The 19759-nt window shown below is 35.6% G+C and overlaps 1 protein-coding gene and 1 long non-coding RNA gene across 2 annotated transcripts; both read right to left on the minus strand.

Annotated features, from left to right (window-relative positions):
• Positions 1-2716: 2716 nt before the first annotated feature.
• LOC130740414 (uncharacterized) lies at positions 2717-4674 on the minus strand. The gene is made up of 3 exons (XR_009020120.1): positions 4477-4674; positions 4202-4288; positions 2717-2985 (listed from the first exon to the last, which is right to left on the minus strand). It is a non-coding gene; the product is annotated as an uncharacterized LOC130740414 (long non-coding RNA).
• A 7649-nt stretch (positions 4675-12323) lies between these two features.
• On the minus strand, positions 12324-19660 carry LOC130740415 (zinc finger CCCH domain-containing protein 24). Its single transcript, XM_057593015.1, has 14 exons — positions 19087-19660; positions 18895-18987; positions 18526-18801; positions 18345-18417; positions 17159-17291; positions 16930-17083; positions 16710-16790; positions 16264-16386; positions 14476-14649; positions 14264-14398; positions 14053-14148; positions 13384-13845; positions 12848-12891; positions 12324-12758 (listed from the first exon to the last, which is right to left on the minus strand). The coding sequence occupies exons 1-14, from the start codon at positions 19618-19620 to the stop codon at positions 12512-12514; spliced, it is 2625 nt and encodes an 874-aa protein (XP_057448998.1). The 5' UTR covers positions 19621-19660; the 3' UTR covers positions 12324-12511.
• Positions 19661-19759: the final 99 nt, after the last annotated feature.

Here is a 19759-nt window from a genome sequence, read left to right on the forward strand (position 1 = left end):
ATGAGTTTATCCATTGTTTGGTGATGACATTGTATTGTATAAGCTTATCCATCAAAGTCCCCTTATACGTTAAAATGACGTATTATTTAATCCATCATGTGAGTGATGGATAAGACATGATAAGGTTGCGACGTATAAGTCACCATCACCACCACCCTCTATTGCTGCCAACTTACACCACCATTGGCACCACCACCACCACCACCACCATCCGATCACCGCCGCCGCCGCCACCACCGCCCTACCGTCACCACTGGTGTTGCCACCACCACCACCACCGCCGCCCTACCGCCACCACCACCATAATCGCCGCCACCACAACCCTATCGCCACCACCACCATAATCGCCGCCACCACCGACACCACAACCACCACCCTATCGCCACCACCACCACCACCACCATTGCCTCCACCCTCCACCGTCACCACCACCCTACTAAGCCGCCACCGCCTTACTACCACCACCACACTCTATCGTCGCCAACACCACAACCACCATCGCTGCCACCACCGCCACCACCGATGTTGCCGCCACCGCCACCGCCCTACCGCCACCACAACCACCACCCTATCGCCACCACCACCATAATTGTCGCCACCACTCTATTGCCACCACCGACACCACAACCACCACCCTATCGCCGCCACCACCACCACCATTGCCTCCACCCTCCACTGTAGCCGCCACCGCCTTACCACCACCACCACCACCCTATCATCACCACCACCACAACCACCATCGCTGCCACCACCACCACCAACCTATCTCCACTGTCACCACCACCGCCACCAACACCAACCTACCACCATTGCCACCACCACCACCAACCTACCACTACTTCCATCACCACCGCCACCACCGTTATAATCACCTCCATATTTGATTTTTATTTTATATCATTATTCAATACTTCATTAAACATAAAATTGCATTAATTTAAACGATATGGTAAATTATACAGTGTATGTCCAAACGCTGTATAGTATAAGAAAATTATCAGGGCTTATACTATCAGGCCTAATACTATCAGGCCTTATACTATCAGGCCTTATACTATACGTCACACCAAACGGGCCCTAAGTAAAAAATGCCTCCAAAATTAAATTTGTTTTAGTCTTCATTTAGGTAATAAGACATTACTTTAAAGTTTATTTTAAGCCTCATTTAGTATTGGAACGACCCTAACGGCGAGCTAGACGTGTTAACTCATGTTGGCAATTTCGTTCTACTTTAATTTACATCTATATATTTATCATTTTATATAAATATATTGATAAATCGCACCTACCTCCCATTAAATTTACCATCATTTCATTGATTCTCTTTATTTTGTTACATATTTTGATCTCCCTTCCTTCTCATACACTAGGATAATAAACAGATGTTAACTGTTATATTAATTTATATTAATAAATTTAAGAAAGTTGGTGAAATATCTCCGATAAATTAAAATAGTAGTTGAGGGATGGTTAGTGCACTAACGACAAATTAAAATATCGGTGCAATTTACCTAAATAATACTATATTCACACATCAACTTCAGGTAGATTTCCAGTCAGTTCCTCTACACTAGCGGTAATTATAATGATGACAGTAAAGAAACACTGATGGGATAACTGAATAATACATTATTAATGCTGATCTCTTATTAATGATGCCTACTCAATCACACTCATTCTTCAACAGTGTATAAAAGAGAGACCAGGTTTGTTTTATTCTTTTATATATACTAGAAGTTTTGCCCGTGCGTTGCACGGCGAAATCATAATAAGTAATTTATGGCTTTAAAAAATTAAGATTTATTTCACTGAAGCAAATATTTAAGGTTTAAAACTGAGAACTCAATCTTAAAGTGATCAAAATATGAGGCAAATAATTACTTAAATAAAAACTTAGATTTACGCAATTAAAGAAAATATTTGAAGTTTAACACTGATAAACTCAATCATAATCTTAAAAAACCAAAATAAATCAACATAAACATGTCCAATAGATCAATTCTATGAGTGTGGAAACAACTATTATATATCTTCTAAGAATAAAAATCTCGAATGTAAGATGTTCATTAATTACAAATAGTTAGTTATTTTCCACTTGTGTGCTAGCACTACTTTATGTAGATTGCCCTCAATCAAATCAACCATTTACAAAAATATCGTTTTTAAAATACTACTTTTAACGAACCTATTATAATATTAATCTATAGATGAGCTTACATTTAGTATTTCTTAATTTATTTATTATCATTGATTTAAATTAATTTGTTTTGAATAACATTTCAAACATTATCTTATTTAGAAAATAGTAATTTATTATTATTGTTATAATAAACATTCCTTCCTCAAACAAATGTCCAGAAACTTAATAAATTAAACATGTACGTTAAACTGAAAAAATAAGTCTTGGGCTATTGAATCATTTGAAAAAGAAGTCTTGTACCATTGATTTTACAAATGGGGATCAATAGCATTAAATGGATAAACGACTATATGTTGAAAACTGAAAACTTAATTATAAATCGAATAGCCATGATAGCAAAATTATTATTATTATTGGATAGTACTCCGCACATACACATTAACCCTATACCTCCAACTGAAAAATACATATTTCATAAGCTCTAATGCTAAAAAATGCCTAAAGAAAAGAGCACCTTCTATGCAATTACCGAATCTTTGGTTTTTAACAATCTACTTCTTCCTTTGACACCATATCTTTCCTTAACACATCAAAATTTATTTTAACACTGTAACTCCCAGCATAGAGAATTAGAGATTAAAGCTCATCTCTGAAAGCAAGAGATGTTTGAAAAATTGATCCGTCCAAATCAGTAACCACAGCAAGTACACAACCTAAAAGAAGACAAATAATTTATACAAATTCAAATAACTGGTTTAACATGTCCAGTTTATGTTATACAACTAACACAGGCAAATAGCCCCCAATTTCCATCACTTAATCTACCATCGTCTGTTATTTAACACCTGAAGAAAACAATATTTAATTGAAAAATATTAGTATCAGTCAAAGAATAAAAACAAAGAGTAAAAGTAACACTGACATAGAGAAAAAAACATAATGCCTATTCCTGGTAAGCAATCTCTGTCATACAAAAAATAAGAACCATAGCACTATAAAACCTCGTGCACCGAGAACTCCTTCAGTTTACAATTAGCTTTTAGCTTCAACTAAAATATACTGATTTACAGAAAAGAACCACATTCATAGGATAAACCACTTAAACCTCAACTAAACTAAACAGATCTTTAGAAAAAATTCTCATTAATAGAAAATACAGCTGATACATTATGATAGAGTTTCTATTTTTCGATCATCCCAAACTTCCTACTCATTGATTACTTATTGCAACATTATAAACTGAGTTAAAAAATAATAAGTGACAAAAATAAGGCCTCTCTCAGGCTTCATGGTTGAACTCATATTTAAACAGTCACCAATCTAAAATTATAATCATGTTATATCTAAAGCTAACAAAAAACAGACACCAATCAATCTCCACTACATGAACATGACTTTTGCTTGTGCTATTGAAATGCTCTATAAAATATTTCCTATTTTTCAGATTCCCTAGCCTATTTTAATAACCACTTCTTCAATACTTGGAGGATGAGTGCCCTTAGAATCAACTCTTATAGTTTTATCATTCAAAATTTCCAATCACTAAACCAAAGAAAATGATTGGAAAAGTAAGGTGAATGATGCATTTACTGCAATCTATAACCTATCAGGTGTGATTTAGGTTTGGACATGTATCATAAATCATCACAATTATCATTATTATGTAGTCACATCAATTCTCTTCAAAAAGCAAACATATCAAACATGCATATCCATGAAAAAAAAAAGAATATTAATTCCAGTAGCAATTATACCTCTAATTTTTCTTTACCTATCTTTTTCATTGGGATGCCGGTGAAATAACTGTTAACATACTTTAATCCTTAGAAAAATACTTAATGGACCAAAATATGATGTGCTAGGCTCCCATTACAGGATAATTCTTGCATAGTGTGTGACTCTGTACGATAGAATTTTCATCTCAATGAAGCAATTATGCAATATGTTAGGCTACAAATTTCAGGTGGTAAAATGCTTCACTTGATAAAAAAAAACGACCAAAATTCAGTCAAAAAAAATTGAAAGAAACATGAGAGTGAGAAAGGAAACGAAGACATCAACCTGCTGGATGGAACACATGCGCTGGGATAAAAATCTGTAGCTAGCTCAAAGAATGCTTCATGTGAAAACATTATCAGCAAATTTGATCTGCAAAAATAAATTTTTAAATGTAGTTCATAAGACCAACATAGTTCAATTCAAATTCCAATATTTTACAAAAGACAGATACAATAAATTAAAGAAGCTATTGATAGCCATGGCAGAAAGGAGGCAATGTGGAAGGCAAGGAGGATACGGAAATAACGAAGCAAGAGTTGATACAGCAAGCTACATACCTAATGGACCTTAAATAGGAGAAAAGAGACGGGTAATGGCTCCATCTCTAAATTGAATTCAGGAGTCATCTCCATTAATGATGGTTGATGGTCTCAATAACCCATCTCTGGTAGAGAGTGCGAGAGTTATGGCTGAAAGCAATTGAAAGGGGAAAAAGTAGGGTTACTTTGGGAGGCTGCACATAGAAAGAATGGGAAAACCCAAGTTTTTTCCGGCTCCATTAAATGGCATTTGACCACACGCTTATCAAACATAGTGGAAGGAGAAAAAGTAGGATATAAAAACAGATAAAGGAGAACACCAAAAAAGATAATTAATATTTGGCTGAGAAGTTGTTACTTTTAATTTAAATTAAAAGTTGAAAATTCAAAAGGAGTAATTAAAGTGCTTTTCGGTTAGAGCACATGGGGTGGGGTTCAATGTGTGCCGCTTAGATAGAAGGGAGATGAATGAAAATTAATAATTTGCATTAATGGTTATTCATATTATGGCATTAATTAGCATTTGACAGTGGGAGAAAGAATTGGTAGTTAATAGTGGAAGAGGAATTAAAAAATAGGGGGAAAAACCGGGTGAGGACACGTGTGCATAATTAACAATGGAGAACTGTGGAATGAACACGTGGAATTCCACTATGGTGAGATTGAATGAGAGAAGAGAATGCACCAGAGTGCGACACATCAGCATTGGGTTCTTATAACCCTTGCTCTTTTAATAGTATTATTGATTATTGATTGATGTTTTCTCCATGCATTGTTTGTTATTGTAAAGATGGAGATTACCCTTTTGCCTTTCTCCTTTTCTTGCTTCTCCATATTTTTGAATTTTAAGTTTCAAACAAAAGCTTTGCCAGGGATGCCCACAACATGGTTATTTATAAAGTTCAATAAAAACCTTTGCTTTTGCTTTTGTCACCACATGCTTAGTAGATTTAGGTTTTGATGTGACGAAATTAAAGAACATACAACACAAGGTTCAAGTCAAGAGTAGCCTTTGCTTTTCCTTGCTGGAAAAGCCTTTCAAAAATCAAAATGTTAGCAGATAGCACTTTAATAACATTGGAGAGATCGACACACATATTGATATAACATTCTATGTGTCAGATTTGAAGTTTACAAGTGTTTAATTTTTAAAACATGATACTTGTATTGATCTTATTAGTTTGTGCTTATGATAATTGGTCTAATTTAGCATGCCCAATATGGCGTGTCTCTATATTTATATCTGGCCAGTAATTTGGAGAATTCAGATTCTGTAGGGATGCTTATACGGTCAATAAATACCTTCAATTTAATATTGGCATGGTTTGGTGAAGTTGTTGGTTTTATAGGAGTTATGATTAGGTGTTGGCTTCGGTGGTTCAGTTAAATGGTCCAGTTTAATTAATACCATTAGATAAATTAATAAAAAAATTAACGGTGTAGATTCAAATACTGCTAAAGTTGTATTTACATCAATATCCTTTTCTTTCACCTTCACGAGAATCTTCTTCCACCTGCAATTCTATGGCTGCACCAGCAACCACTATCTCTGTTCTCTGGTTATTCTCCAAAATTTCAATGGAAAACATTGTTCCACAGTCTTCACATTTGTCATTGTTGGTAAAAAACAATGCAAATTGGTTCCAAATTTAAAACAAGAGAAACAAAAATCAACCTATTTCCATTTAATTTTAAGACTCGAAGCAACTCACAAACACAAACAAGTTGTGTACAGAGGGGTTGCAAAATTTGGTTCTAGAAGAAAAAGTTAACATGGATCAAATATCTCCTCACTCAGATCTGAACGGATACGTCGCAACAAGGCTCTTCTCTCCACCACGGTGCCGTCTAGTTTTCTTTTGAAGATCTGGGGAAGAGAGAAGGAGATGCAGATCAGGGGAAGAGAAAGAGAGAGAGAGAGGCGAAAAAGAACTGGCTGCAGCGGCGAGGTCGCCGCCGCTGTATTCATTGGCGTTCTCCTCGGCTGCATCTTCGCCTTCTTCTTACCCCATGGCTTCTTCACCTCCTCCACCCCTCCCATCCTTAATCACAAGGTTCCCATCACTCATTCGTGCATTAATTTCGTTGTTTTCTTTCATGGGTCTTGTTAATATTGAATGCTGAAATTTTTATTGAAAATCTGGGCACTGTTCAGATGATTTTAACAAGTTGGTGCGTTGAAATTGGATATTGAATCGGCGAAGGAGAAGAATTCAGAGCTGGAGAAGATGAGTCGGTGAAGAAGATGAGGATATTATTGTCCAAGGAATAAATAAGTTAAGGGTATTATTGTCACTACAATCCAAAATTTCAAGTGTAGCACGGTGAGTCAGTTTTTAACCGACCCACCGAAGCCATCGTCAATTATGATATATAGTATACACACCTCTCAACTTCTTTTCAACCTTCATTTCTATCTATTTCTCTTTTCTCTATCAATCAAATCATCTATCACATCTTTACTTTCTCTTTCATTTCTTCTTATCTCTCTCTTTCTCCACCTCTCCACACTTCATTTTTGAAGTGTGAAGATATAATTATCCGTTTTATAGTATGCTCCGACTTCTTCACAACAGTTTCCACCCGACTTAAAGTTAAAAAGGCGGTCTTCGCCATAGGAGCCTTTAAAGCCAACCCTTGGCCGAACGATTTTAAGCCTATTTTATACTAGAAGTGTTGGACCGTCATAAATTGTTTACTTTAATCCTAGTTATTAATTACAAAAATTAAGGGCATATAATTGTGCATGCGGGAGGAATCGATAGATCAAGGACATATGCGATATTGTAAGAAAAATATAATCCGACGTCACATTTTAACCCAAAATTTTATAAGATATATATAATGACATATTAAAATGTTTTCACCTTACTCATTCTTAACAAATGTAATTCACATTTCTCAACAAAAATAGTATTGATGTTTGATAGACTTATGCAGCCACTTCTGCTATTCATTTTCATGACTATGAAATGGCGGTTGCATGTAAGGATGCCATGGCGCCATAAATGTTGTTTTTATCATTATTCATTCATCCCCCAAATGCGGATGGATATTTGAAACAAATTTCAAAAATTGCATTATATGAGAATGAGATATTCTCGAAGCCTCCAAATATATACTTGCTTCTCCTTTTTCATACGCGATTATATAAGTTAATTTGTTTCCTTCCTTTTAAGCGTGTGCGTTTAAGAATTCAGTAGGTTTTTACCTTTTATGTTTAAAGAAGAAGTAATTATGTCCAATGCTATTAAAAGTAGCTTTTGTGAGTGAGAAGTGATTCTTATATGATTAGAAGTGAATAAAGAAGGCGATTCTTTACAAACTCAAACCACGTAATTAATTACCATTACAAAATTTCAAAGTTAGCAATGCTTTTCATATAGAGAAATGGTAGCAATGTAAACGAATTGTATTACTATATGAAGTGGGTACTTATGGAAAGGGAAGCAAAATGATGATTGAAAATGAAAAGAACATAGCCTTTTGCACTCCCAAGGTAGAGGTAGTGACAAGTGGTCCTGATGATGTACATGGATTAATAATACTCTAAGGTAAAAATATATATATATGATTGAATTAATTAGTCAACAAAATGAAATTAAGTGGGAACTTATACCTGGCAAAAGAGATACCAGAACGGTACAATGAAACGCTAATAGAGAAAGGACAATGCTTCTAATATAAAAGAAAAGTGAATATAATTAACCATAGTGAAGAGTACGAGAATATATTTTAAAATGATAAAAAAAATATCTCCTCAGAAATTTCCCCCTCCCTTCCTTATCTTTGATTTCTTTTCCTTCTCCAAAAATTCAAGAATGAATCATGCTTGACGGTCAAGTTATTTAGTGAATGTTTAAATAAGGTTTTAGTCGCTTAATTTCCTGTTGGATTTGGTTTTGGTATTTACCATCAATTTTTAGTTCATATACTTTTAGAGAGTTGTCTTCACATTTGTTGTTGTTAAATATTTACTTCCTCCCTCATCAATTGCAAGAATCTTTATTATTTTTTATTATTTCTTTTAAAAGATTTCTTGGAGTTACACATTGGTTAAGAATGAGTGAGGTAAAGACTTGATAAGAGATGTGACCCATAAAATCAATGTCTTAAGGTTTTGGGTAAAGATGTGGCATCGAGTTCTCATGATGTCTTGCTTCTTAATTCATAGGCTCCCTTGTCTCTCCAACAAGAGCCGATGTGTTGTTTCAACATATTTTACATCGATGAATTAATTTTAAGATGGTTTTTATTTTGTTGGAAAGTTAGAACAAATAGCTACAACTTTTAAGAACACTCCAAGAGCTCAATTAAATGAATACTAAATCATTGTTTGGCTTACAAGATAAAACCAATGTGTTGTTTCAACATGTTCATAGGGATGGTAATGGTGGGTACCCGCAAAAAATACCCACTATGTGTAGGGTAAAAACCCGCTAGATGGGTATGGGTAATTACCCGTAAAAAATAGAGGCTATGGGTACTATAGTACCCAACCCGCCCAATACCCGCACACATATATTATTATTATTATTATTATTATTATTTTGTAATATATTAAGTTATTAACAAATTAACTTAAATTATAGCTTTCAAACTTACTCTTTTTCTAAAAAAATAGGTGAGTATTTAAGATATTGATAATTATTGCTAATTTACTCCAACTTATTTTTAAAATTAGTAATTTAGTAACCTCCAACTTATTTTTAAAACGAGGGTATGAGGATGGGTACTATAGTACCCTACTCAGACCCTACCCATTGCCATCCCTTCATGTTCATAAAGCTATATTCGAGAACTCATATCTAGAGTTATGTGTGTCCATTATGCATGAAGTCAGTGACATTTGAAAGATAATGTCGTCAACTATAATTATTGTGAAAGAGTCCAATATCAAATTCCAATATTTAGATAGTAAAACAAACATATCAAAGCTAACTAGAAAAATTGAAATTTCACATAAAAGTCAACCATTGGTGAATAATTTTGAGTCCCACATTGTCAAGACTTCTTCACCATTCCTTCTCCTTGTCCTACATAAAGGGAGCCCTCCTCAAACATTATTCATCAATCAAAAGTACCAAAAACCTCACACTAAAACCTAAGATGAACATTCATTTGAGTGATTTAGGTCATACATACATGGTGTAAAAATATAAATTCTACACAATAATAAAATTGTTAGGTGCTCATCTCAAAAGTCGGATTCTAGGATGAATGTTTTTAGGGTCATTGTAGTTTTGCAAGGTTACACTCTTGGGAACACTCTCGAAGTACGTTTTTTATCACGTTTTTATTGTTTTTATTTTACTATCTGTATATATAGTTTATTTTCTTTATTTCTTTTTCTTCTTATTTGTAAATTCCATGTAAATATTTGTTTTGTTTAATATTATGTTTTTTATATTTTAATATTATGTAAATTTTAATAGAATTTTTTTGTGTTGGTTAGATGATTTCATGCTTTCATTTATAAAGCTTGTATCTGTGTGGCATAGACCGATATGTTTTTTTTTTCATGCTGTGAAAAGATAATAAATTAAAAACATGTTGGGGTCGTTCTTGTGTTTCTCTTTAACAGTAATTACCTATAAAATTAAAAAAAATTACCTGTAAACTTCCTTAAAGGTCATTTTTCTTAATTTTGTAAGTATTTAACTATAAGGAGTAACACATAAATGGTAGAACAAGTATTTTAATTTATTCTCCTTTCACAGTAGGTTAAAAAAACATACCAAGCTAGGCCACACAAAATCAGGTTTTGGAGAACCTTGTGTCTTTAATAACAATTTCACTAAGATTTGAAGTTTATATGTCCAACAAAAACATGATACAATAGATAGTTAATTTAGTAAATTAGTTCATTCACCATGATTTGAACCTTGGCCCTTCACCTTATAAATCCATTCATTTCCCTTAACTCACCAAAAACATGATACTTATATTGATACTTGTGAGCTACCCTTCCCCCCAAAATCAATACAAGTATCATATTTTTGGGCGTTGACTACATAAATTTATAATCAACTTTAGAATGATTAAGATGCATCAATGCAACGGTGTTTTAAAACTCCAGTCGGACTAGTATGATTGAAAACAAATCACTAGACCAATTTGGTCACTGGTATCTATTACTCTCTGTTCTATAAAAATGTTACTCCCTCCGTTTCATAAAGTTTGTAGTTTAAGGTTGTGGCACAAATAGTAAGAAATCAATTATTGATAGTATAATTTGACTAGATTGTCCTTATTTAATTTTACTAGTATGATGTGCAGCTATTAAATTATATTTAGAAAGAGAATAATGTAATTAATAGAGAAGAGTTGTGGTTGGTTAATATGAAATGTGATAAGTTAGAGAAAATATATTAAATGAGGGTAGAGATGAAAAAAATAGTAAAAAATGCATTAACTTTCTAAAACAACAAACATTTTAGAATATTAAAAGAAGGTCCAAAACAACAAATTTTCTGGAATGAAATTTTGAACATTCTTTTAATATTCTAAAATGTTTGTTGTTTTAGAAAACCAATTGAACCTCTTGATTGAGAGCAAGGATAAATACTACAAAGTCACTTACTTCTTAAAGACTTTAAGCGCACTACACTCACTCCATTTGAAAACACATCGAAGACCAGTTTGAAGTTTCCAATTTGACCTATGCTAAAAATCGGCTGTAGAAGTCCAACTAAGCACAGGGTCACAGGGTCAACGAGTCTTCAGTCTATTCAATTTTAATTGAAAATTGTGTGTATGTCCTCTAATTGCAGCTAGGCTCGGTATTATGGGGTGACTCATCTCCAACAATTGCTTAGTGATGACTGATGAATCATGAATGTGCTAACACTATGAAACGTCAACATAAACCACCATGATTGACTACTTGCTTAACAAATATTTAGTCCTACATAAACCCTTTTTATTTTTTAAAAGGAATTTTATAATAATTAAAATATATATTAATCTATGAAATACTGATTGATACTATTGACAGTTGACTCATTGAAGAAATTCAAAAATATATTTTACTTGAATTTTTTTTTGTTGCATCAACATATCCCCACAATCAACAGCTAGATCAAACCCTGGACTAGATACATAAGAAGTCTACCTATCTATCGATTGAGATGGACTTTGTTAGTCTTGAATAATCATTTCAAAAGTTGATCAATATTATTATTATTTTAATATCAAAAAATTTAAACTCACGCCAAAACATAAGAAAAATGTGCTTTCATGAAAAAGAAAATATGTAATTCAATGAACCATGATATATAAATGAATTTCAAATGTCAATGTTCAATATAGAGGTGAGTTTCTAACCACTAATAATTCACATAACCAGTATTTGAATATTAAGCAAGAGTGTACCATGTCAGAATCTCCACGTACTCCCAAATGTAATTATAACGTGTAACAAGTGACAACTTAATAGCCAGTCCACCTATTATCTTGGAAGAATGTGGATCAGCAATATATGCATGCTACACAAACATTTTCGCCAGTTGGTGTTCTTGTTCTTTTCAAACATTTTTTAATCAAAGAATCATTTTCAGCGATTTCCATGTGAGAGAATAGATAATATTTGTTTAAAAAAAAAAGCTATATATTTTCACAAATACAAATTTTTTTTCAAGGTATTATCCCAGCTCTCCTAACTTTATTTGAGTGTGACCAAAATGAACGATGGAAATCTTGGGAGTATTAATTGGTGCTCCTAAAGCATACGATAATTTCTCAACATCAGGTCCCATAATGAAATTAAGAGTGTCCCCAGTTAAACCCTGAATAACTTTAAAGCAGTGATCAAACTAGACAATCCCCAGGAAAAAGACAAGATGCAAATAATGCTTCGTAATACATGCAGCAAAAAAAAAATTATATCACGGCTGGATATTGAAAGTCATCGTCAAACATTAGTTCACAGTAAGGAAGATATAAATAAAAAAGCACTAACATCCACTGCTTACAATGCAGCCAAAAAAGATGTTAGGGAAAGTGAATTTGAGAGACTCAAATAAAATAAACTTTAACAAAGACTCTGACCCACCTACCTCTCAAGAAGCATAACCAGTTCACAGTGTGGAGTGTGTGGAAAAAGATCAACGGCCATAGCTTTTACTGGTTGGAAGGCCTCTGAGATGGGCATGGACTTGGCTCGATGCCGTGCTAGACCTGCCATGCTCCTGTTTCTCCATCCTCTATTGTCTTTTTTTACTTTCTCATTAGTTGCAGGGGAAGGCGTGCAAAGCTCAATAGCATTTGCCACCAAAGTTTCAGGATTACAGGATATGTAACTGCATTTAAAGGGGCACAAATTAGATTGTTTAGACAGATAGAGAAAATACTTAAATGAGCAATAGCATAACTCAGAACAAGAACTAACACAAGCCTCCGCAGGCCTGGATGAGTCCTCAAAGCTTTAATCACCTGTAATTTCACAGTTCAAAAGTCAGAAATTCATATTTAGGAGAAAATATAATGTGTAAAAAAATATCATTTAAGAAAAGTTGGATGACATAGAAGACTATATCTAATAGTATTTTGCAATCAAATGGAACTGAGAAAGCATTCAAATAAAAGACATGCTGGATCATGGTATGTAAAGAAAGTTGCTATAGTGATTCTTGTTGGACCAAAAGAGAGAATGGAAATGAGCATATGGGGACCCCCACATAACACTAGCTCCTAGTAAAGAGCAGGAGAGATTTCAGCTGTAATCTGATTAAAACTAATTTATCTTATAATCTTCTGTTGTTCCGAAACTTAATCATGTACTTCAAAAGACAAATAATATTGCTCTCTATTGAACCTTACAAAAAAGGGTAGACAACTAGATCATGGGAATTATACCATGTTTTGGACAATGTGCTATTAGAGTTGCATATATGTAATGGAGAAATTATAGAGTATGATTCTTACAGTTGGATGCAGTCCAGCACGTGGTGGATCAACAATAGCAACAACATTTTTAAACTGTTTCCTGGAAGTATTTCCATTTTCAGAAGTGCTACCCTTCTGAACCTCACTTCCAGCTTTTGAACTGTTATTTTCCGGACAATCAGATGCCGCTTCACCCTTTTCAGGCTCTGGGCAAGCAATTTCCTCAGGAATGTCATTGCCATTTCCAGAGATACTGGGATCATCAACTTGTTCCTTGGGCACATTTATGTACCCTTCTGAAGTGCTACCCTTCTGAACCTCACTTACAGCTTCTGAACTGTTATTTTCCGGACAATCAGATGCCAATTCACCCTTTTCAGGCTCTGGGCAAGCAATTTCCTCAGGAATGTCATTGTCATTTTCAGAGATACTGGGATCATCAACTTGTTCCTTGGGCACATTTATGTACTCCCTTAATAGAGATCCCATCACGTCCTCTGCCTGTTGTCTCATATAAGCCAGCATGCAAAAGTTTCAATGTTACTACAAGTCAACAATTAAATCAAATTGGAAAAAGCTCATAAGATAAAATTTTCAGGACCAACATATGTGATGTGATACCAACTATAAATTCCAGCTTTTTCACTAGGAAGCAGGAGACATTAAAATGATTCAACAATGGTTTCCAATCAAGGCTGTGGATCTCACCTTTGAACATATAAATCTAAAGTTTTTTATGCCATTAATCTCAGCATTCCTATGAGCATCAGATATGGCAGATGCATTCATTTCAATTCCAATCACCTGTAAGAAACCAAAACAAATAGAACTTAATATTTTAAAAAGTATATACTTTCCCAACCATAGGAACTGCAAGCTAAAAAAGAACAAAGGAATTTTAAATGGCGAATATTATTACCATACCAACTCGGTGTGCTAACGTAAGGCCAATTGTTCCTGTCCCACAGCATATATCAAATAGCAATGTATCGGGACCTAAGCATGCCCAATCTCCAGCAAGTGAGTATAACTTCTCAGCGGCAAGACTGTTGACCTGCAGTAACATTAAACTCAAAACTCCATATAGCAGGAAAAAATGCTCTTGGAATCAAAGTAAAACAAGTTTCCAACCTGAAAAAATGCTGTCGGAGATATTGAGAACCGGAGATTGTTGATATAATCATGGATTCTAACATCCATGGCATTATTGTTTGCATCCATCTCAGTATCACCGGCTGCTTTAGAAATGGGAAGATAACGCAGTGGTGCATCAGCTGGAGCTACATTGGATATTCCTACGTGATCCTACAAGGAGAACCAATTGCCAAACGAAACTCATTCAGAACATTAAATTACAGCATAACATGCCATTAAAATTGAAAGAAAAACATCAAATATCTACCACCGCAGATCTGAAAAATTTATAGTGGAACCAGTAAAAAGGGCATTAGAAATTCAGGGAGACACTATTATTCCATGGAAATAATTATAATATCTCAAACTACTCTTCTAGATTCATATTGTCAATTGCTGGGAGTCTCTTCATAATAGATGCGACACCATAAACAAGAAATCTTGATAATTCAAATGTAAGGGAAATACAAATACAAATACAAATGGAGAACATTTCAAGATCATGGAAATCATCCTTGACTCTTTAGACTATCACATAATCTTAGAAAAGTGGAGATTTCACTTCCAAGGATTCTTAGAAATGTGAGAACAATTGATATTTACATTTCATTCTTGGACTAGGTCGCATCCCTCCACAGTATAAAGGGGGACTTGTGGGCAGTTGGAGTAAGAAACCAGGTTGGTCTCCACTAGTAATAAAAGTGAGAGAATACTTGTAAAGTTGCAATCTTCAAGAAAGAGTCATATTCTATATTTCGACCATACTTGAAGAGGGATATTGCAAACCGTCCTTGTTGGCTGTGTTTTGAGGGGAGGGGGGGGGGGAACAAATTTGTCAAGAAGTCACTGTAATCCTACTTTAAAGTAGAGTAGTCAATCGCGTCTCATCGCAGCACCCCTTCACTATACACCACCCTGTCACATCGCACTTCAGTGTCGTACCTGGTGCAGCCGCGATGATGGTCAATAGCGTGCGACCTTGGTCTGGATTTTAAATGTTGGTAATGGGGGGGGGATATCAGGGGAGTGTTGGGGATTTCACGAAGGCAAAATAGGTCAAAACTTTGAGAGCCATTTTCACTGTCTAAACTCACTGCTTCAACCTCGACATATTGCTCTCCCATTCCCTGCCACCTCTCCAGTCTGTCACAGCAACGTTCAGACACCTCTCCGGCGACAACCTTCCGAGCGACTGTATCTATCCTACAACCACCTCTCTCCAAAGACCATTTTCTTCTCTTTGCCTTGTGTTTCTGATCTGTCATCCTTTGTTTTTTTCTCTTCCTCTCTGTCAAGCTCCTTTGTTTTGTTCTGTTTTTCTCTCTTCCTCCCTGTTTTTCCTCATTCTATTTTAAGAAATATTTATCATTTTCTAAGTATGTAATAGAAATTATATAAAGTATAAAAAAAATTCAGCGTAGTGGTTATCCCGTTACGCGCTATACGCTATAGCACTTTTGGGGTCGCTATTGCAATGATATTCCTTATATATTTGCTATCCTTATTTTCTTATTCCCATCTAAATCACATATAATAGAAAGAGGAATTCGTTATGGTATTTCGCAACACTCATGTATCAGAAACAACAATTTATCAGTGCCTCTAATTATGTGTTACATGGATCATAGTCAGTGCCCAAAGGCAATAATAGTCCATTTATAAGACTGAGAAATACTTTAACTACCCATTTTAGATCATTTATCCATCCATCATAAGGAAACACTTGCTTTAATACTGAAGATGCCAATATCTGACAAAAGGAACTTGTATTAGACAAGCTACTACCTGAATAACCAGAGCCGAAAGGGGCAACACTGGACAATGCAAATTAGCTCCTGCTACAAATTCCTGAGCAAGCCTCTTAAATTCAGCAGCTACTTGTGCATCATCAAAGTTTGCAGTAGAAACCTATAAACAAGATTGTAAGCAGAGCTATACATGACGTTTAGAAAAAAGGGATACACAAATCATGAGGTTTGAGTAATCAGTGGTCTTGTCTTCCTATGTAAACCATAAGTTTACAATGTTTACTTAATAATACAAGCACATACTAGATTGGCTTTTTGATCGATTCCATCTAAATGTATACAATTACATGGAGCCTTAAATATGGATTGTGGACGGTTTGCCAGCACTAAAAACTAAGAAGTGTTACACTTTTATTGGAAATGACCTACATATTCAGAAAATATATATATATATATATATATATATATAAAAATAAAAATTACCTGCACCATAAGCATGACCTCTGCAATACCATCAAAAGTTTCAGCATCCCCAACATTCGCATTTGCCCTCCCTTCTCGAACCTTACAAGAGAGATGTGAAGACAAATTATCTCCAAAAGGATAGAAATATATAGAATAAAATTAAAAATGCAGCACCATATTCAAAAGTAATATCAACATGGCCAAACAAATATTAACACCAAATCCAGCAAACGTATACCGTCAATTGACGCCAAAAGCCAGTATTTTTGAATCTGTTCCAAACTGGTAAATCAGTATGCTGCAGAAATTCCTGAAAGATAGTAGCATATTTGCGAGCTATGGTAGAAACATTTGGGCAGTCCACTGCTTCCTCAACTGCTGTTACACCCTCCCTGCTATAATATCTCAGTATACGAGTACAACTAGCAGCTCAAAAGTAAAGCACAAACAGAGAAGATGCCGATTACCTGAAGTTTCCAAGCATGAAGCCCACTGTCACTTTGCCTTCCAGAGAATATCCAACTGAAAATTCACATTTATTTCGATATCCATTTACAATTGGTGATGCAATAATACCCTCTAGTTTGCATGGTAAACCACCTGCAGAAATGTGAGAAAGAAGATGTAAAATAACTGTATCAGTCATGAAAAATGGCCCAAATGAGGGAAAAGGGAAGGAGAGAGGGGGGATTGCAAAGGGAGGATATAGATTTTAATTAGATTTCCAGTTTGGTTGAGGGGGAGGGACTTCAAAATTAATTTACTTCTATATTCTTATATGTGATTATTGCTTATTTGATTATAAGGATACTGATAGAGTGGATTTTAGGCCACCGGTCACTATGGTGTATGTTTACTGGTTGGAAGGAAATTGTAACTGGCAGCTGTCAGTCTAATTCTGTTAGCTGTTAGGGAATAAAAGAGAGGGAAGTTAGGTTCCTTTGGTAAATTCATTGTGTGGAGAGTTCTCTGCTCTGTCGAATATCCAGAGCATTTGTGCATACTCATTTTTCCAACAAGACAATTCAGTTCTATGCCTACTCTGTTTTCCTGTTAGATAATTTTTCCCCAGTTCTCTGCTCCTACCTATCAGATACTTCAGGCCCCGTTTGTAAGAGCTTATTTGAGCTTATCTGATAGCATAAGCTCTTATGCCGGTGTTTGGGAGAGCTTATACAAACAACTTATGACCTACCATAAGCTGTTGAGCTTATTTTCATAAGCTACTCAGGATAGCTTATGAAAAAGAGTTTATGCTTATATATAGCTTATTTTCAAATTATTTCAATAAATTTTTTAAAATAGCTTATGACCATAAGCGCTTAATTGAGCTGAGTTTCCAAACGGGGCCTTAATATACTTTAATCAAAGTATTTAAAATGCTCAAACTCATCTTCTCTCCCCTTCAAGAAAGATTTATAAAAATCCCTCCCCTGCTTCATTTTCCATTTTTCCTCCAACCAAAAACTATGTTAGAGGTAAAGTTAATAACAAAAATTAGAACGTAGGGTGTAAACTAAATTGCGAAGTAAAGCATCTATACCAGATATTTCCAAGATAACACTTTCATCCAGTCATTTTAAACTCTCGAACCTGTTAAACTAAAATTGCCCTTGGAGACTTTAAGGAACTTCTGAAGATATAAAACATTACCTATTTCGCTAGACTTGAGAATCCACTCAGGACGAGGAACACCAGTTGGAATAGCTTTGCGCACATTCCTAGTCTGCCAGAAAAAAATTCCAATAGTTCAGTGTGCTGATTGTTTAAAAGTAAGAAATGTCCACATAACATATTAAACTATGATGATAAAATAGACACAACCATGACTAACCAGTTTTTTCAGAATCTGCATGAGAGAGCTTTTTTTCTGCTCCAACTGATCAGCATAGGGCACATCAGCAAGAGGAGTCACCACATCACGCACGGTTCTCTTCTTTGAGGAACCATCAACTGCCACAACATCATCATTCATTTCAGCATCCGATGTCCCATTTTCTGAATTCTCCTTATTTAATGCAGGAACACCAATATTCTTCTTCTCAGATGATCGACGAATCACATCAGCAACCTCTAAGCTTTTCGCGCCACAAGATTTTCCGTCTAACTCCTACCAAATTGATATTTCAAAATAATTAATCAACAATTTCAATTCCAGACCAATGAAGCTAGTCAGCTACAATGCAAATGGATCAGTTAGTACCTTTGAGGAACTCTTCATTTGCTCTTCATCTTCGAAAGTAACGAAACCGATCATCATACCAGTCTTTTTCTTCGCATACTTAAACGGCACACCCTACAAAAACGAACCATAACAAAAGGATCAAACCAAACGCTTCACTATCCTAGAGTAAGAGCAATGTTGAGAAATCAGAAACACGAGAACAGGCTTTACCTCATCGTTGAGAAACTTCCTGAAATTCTCAGAGCTCCACTTCCTCGGCAAGTGCACCAAGCATTTTCTGAGCGCGTCATCGCCGCCGTCCTCGTCGTCATCATCCACGGCCTCAGTCATCATCACGCGATCCGCAACGTCGCGTTTCTCACCAGTCTCAGACTTCTGTGCCTTCTTCGCCCGCTCGGACGTCGGATCCCACGTGTTGTCAGGACGAAGGCGGAGCTCCTCCTCGCTGTGCGCAAAGCGGCAGGTAGTGCCGTGGCTGCAGGAGCCGTTATGGCTCCTGAAGTAAGAGCACAGGCTAGTCTTCCACAGCGGGTGAACCTTACGCTCACCGTCACCGTCACCGTCACCGTCGCCGTCGTCTCGTTTTCGCTTCTCGGTCGGAGCGACGTCGTCGTTTGGTTGATTGGATAGAGCATCTTGCGGAGGCGATTGGTGCGATTCGGTGGTGGAACCGTGAGCGTGGATTGGGTCTAGGGTTTTAGGGGAAGAGGGTTCAGTGATGAGAACAGGTTCCTCCTCCGCCATTGTGAACGGTTGTTGCGAGCACGATAACAGTTCGTGTTCTCAACCCGTAACTAACTACCTGAGTTTCCACAATGCCTTTGAATTGGGCCGTTCAGTACGTTGGCCCACTATGAATCCTCAAAGCCCATGAATAACAAAG

The sequence above is a fragment of the Lotus japonicus genome, chromosome 2 (assembly GCF_012489685.1).
Source record: "Lotus japonicus ecotype B-129 chromosome 2, LjGifu_v1.2".
Classification (NCBI taxonomy): domain Eukaryota; kingdom Viridiplantae; phylum Streptophyta; class Magnoliopsida; order Fabales; family Fabaceae; genus Lotus; species Lotus japonicus.

Coding starts and splice junctions, on each gene's coding strand:
- LOC130740415 (XM_057593015.1), bottom strand. CDS start 19,620: ATGGCGGAGGAGGAACCTGTTCTCATCACTGAACCCTCTTCCCCTAAA. Junction 14,650..16,263: donor TTTCGGCTCTGGTTATTCAG/GTAGTAGCTTGT, acceptor TTCTCCTTGTAG/GATCACGTAGGAATATCCAA. Junction 14,399..14,475: donor CTCCGACAGCATTTTTTCAG/GTTGGAAACTTG, acceptor ATGTTACTGCAG/GTCAACAGTCTTGCCGCTGA.